This window comes from Grammomys surdaster, unplaced genomic scaffold, assembly GCF_004785775.1.
Source record: "Grammomys surdaster isolate TR1022 unplaced genomic scaffold, NIH_TR_1.0 131675, whole genome shotgun sequence".
Lineage (NCBI taxonomy): Eukaryota > Metazoa > Chordata > Mammalia > Rodentia > Muridae > Grammomys > Grammomys surdaster.
In genome coordinates this window covers 10,663-11,987 of record NW_021622066.1, presented here as the reverse complement: position 1 = coordinate 11,987, position 1,325 = coordinate 10,663, and the positions used below count along the sequence as shown (strand labels likewise).

Here is a 1,325-nt window from a genome sequence, read left to right as displayed (position 1 = left end):
TTTATTGTGTACGTTTGTGATGAGATAGACATGCAAAGAGAAGAAAGTGAAGGAGAAAACTGAACTCTGAAATAAAACATTCATACATAGAAAAGGTACATAGATAGTCTTGTATTAACATAAAACAATCTTATCAGTAAAATTCTATATCTAAAAAATGCCAGTGAAATAAATCCCATTCAGTCTCTGATTGTGTGAATCTAGATGAGAACAGAACACAGAAGAAATACTCCCAGTACCAGCTGCCTGTCTAGTTGAGAAGCTGTATGTCTGCAGGCTGAGGCAGCATGCCACATCTCAACACCACCATCTTCAGGCCTTCAGTGCTGACTCTGACTGGAATTCCTGGCTTAGAGTCTGTGCAGTTCTGGATTGGGATTCCTTTCTGTATCATGTACATCATTGCACTTTTAGGGAATTCTCTGCTTCTAGTTGTCATCAAAGTTGAACAAAGCCTCCATGAGCCCATGTACCTCTTCCTAGCAATGCTTGGAGCAACGGACATTGCTCTCAGCACTTGCATCTTACCAAAAATGCTAGGAATATTCTGGTTCCACCTTCCAACTATATACTTTGATGCCTGCCTCTTGCAGATGTGGCTGATTCACACATTCCAGGGTATTGAGTCCGGCATCTTGTTTGCCATGGCAATGGACCGCTATGTGGCAATCTGTGATCCTCTAAGACATGCATCCATCTTTACCCAGCGACTCCTCACTCAGATAGGAGTAGCAGTCACACTCAGAGCGGCCCTGCTTGTAGCTCCATGTCTCATTCTCATCAAATGCAGGTTGAAATTCTACTGGACCACTGTTGTTTCCCATTCATACTGTGAGCACATGGCCATTGTGAAGCTGGCAGCAGAAGATGTTCATGTCAACAAGATCTATGGTCTGTTTGTTGCCTTCAGTATACTTGGACTGGATATTATTTTCATCACACTCTCCTACATTAGAATATTTATAACTGTCTTCATGCTCCCTCAAAAGGAAGCAAGACTCAAAGCCTTTAACACATGCATTGCCCACATTTGTGTCTTCTTGGAGTTTTATCTTCTGGCCTTCTTCTCCTTCTTTACACATAGGTTTGGCTTTCACATTCCATCCTATATTCACATTCTCTTGTCCAACCTTTATCTACTTGTCCCACCTTTGCTCAATCCTATTGTTTATGGTGTGAAGACCAAACAGATTCGAGATCAAGTGTCCAAAATTTTATTCTTCTTGATTTTTCATTTATTTACTTTTGTTTCAAATACCAAATCTCACTCAAACATCTTTGATTTTGTTCTCTCTCTCTCTCTCTCTCTCTCTCTCTCTCTCTCT

General features: G+C 40.8%; 1 protein-coding gene across 1 annotated transcript in view; it reads left to right on the top strand.

Moving 5' to 3' along the window:
* Positions 1-287: 287 nt before the first annotated feature.
* LOC114615665 (olfactory receptor 52A5-like) overlaps positions 288-1,325 on the top strand; it is a gene marked incomplete at its 3' end in the record, with an annotated part of 2,494 nt that continues 1,456 nt past the window's right edge. Inside the window, exon 1 of the mRNA XM_028761335.1 lies at positions 288-1,247. Coding sequence (XP_028617168.1) covers positions 288-1,247 — 960 coding nt within the window. The remainder of the gene's footprint in view (positions 1,248-1,325) is intronic.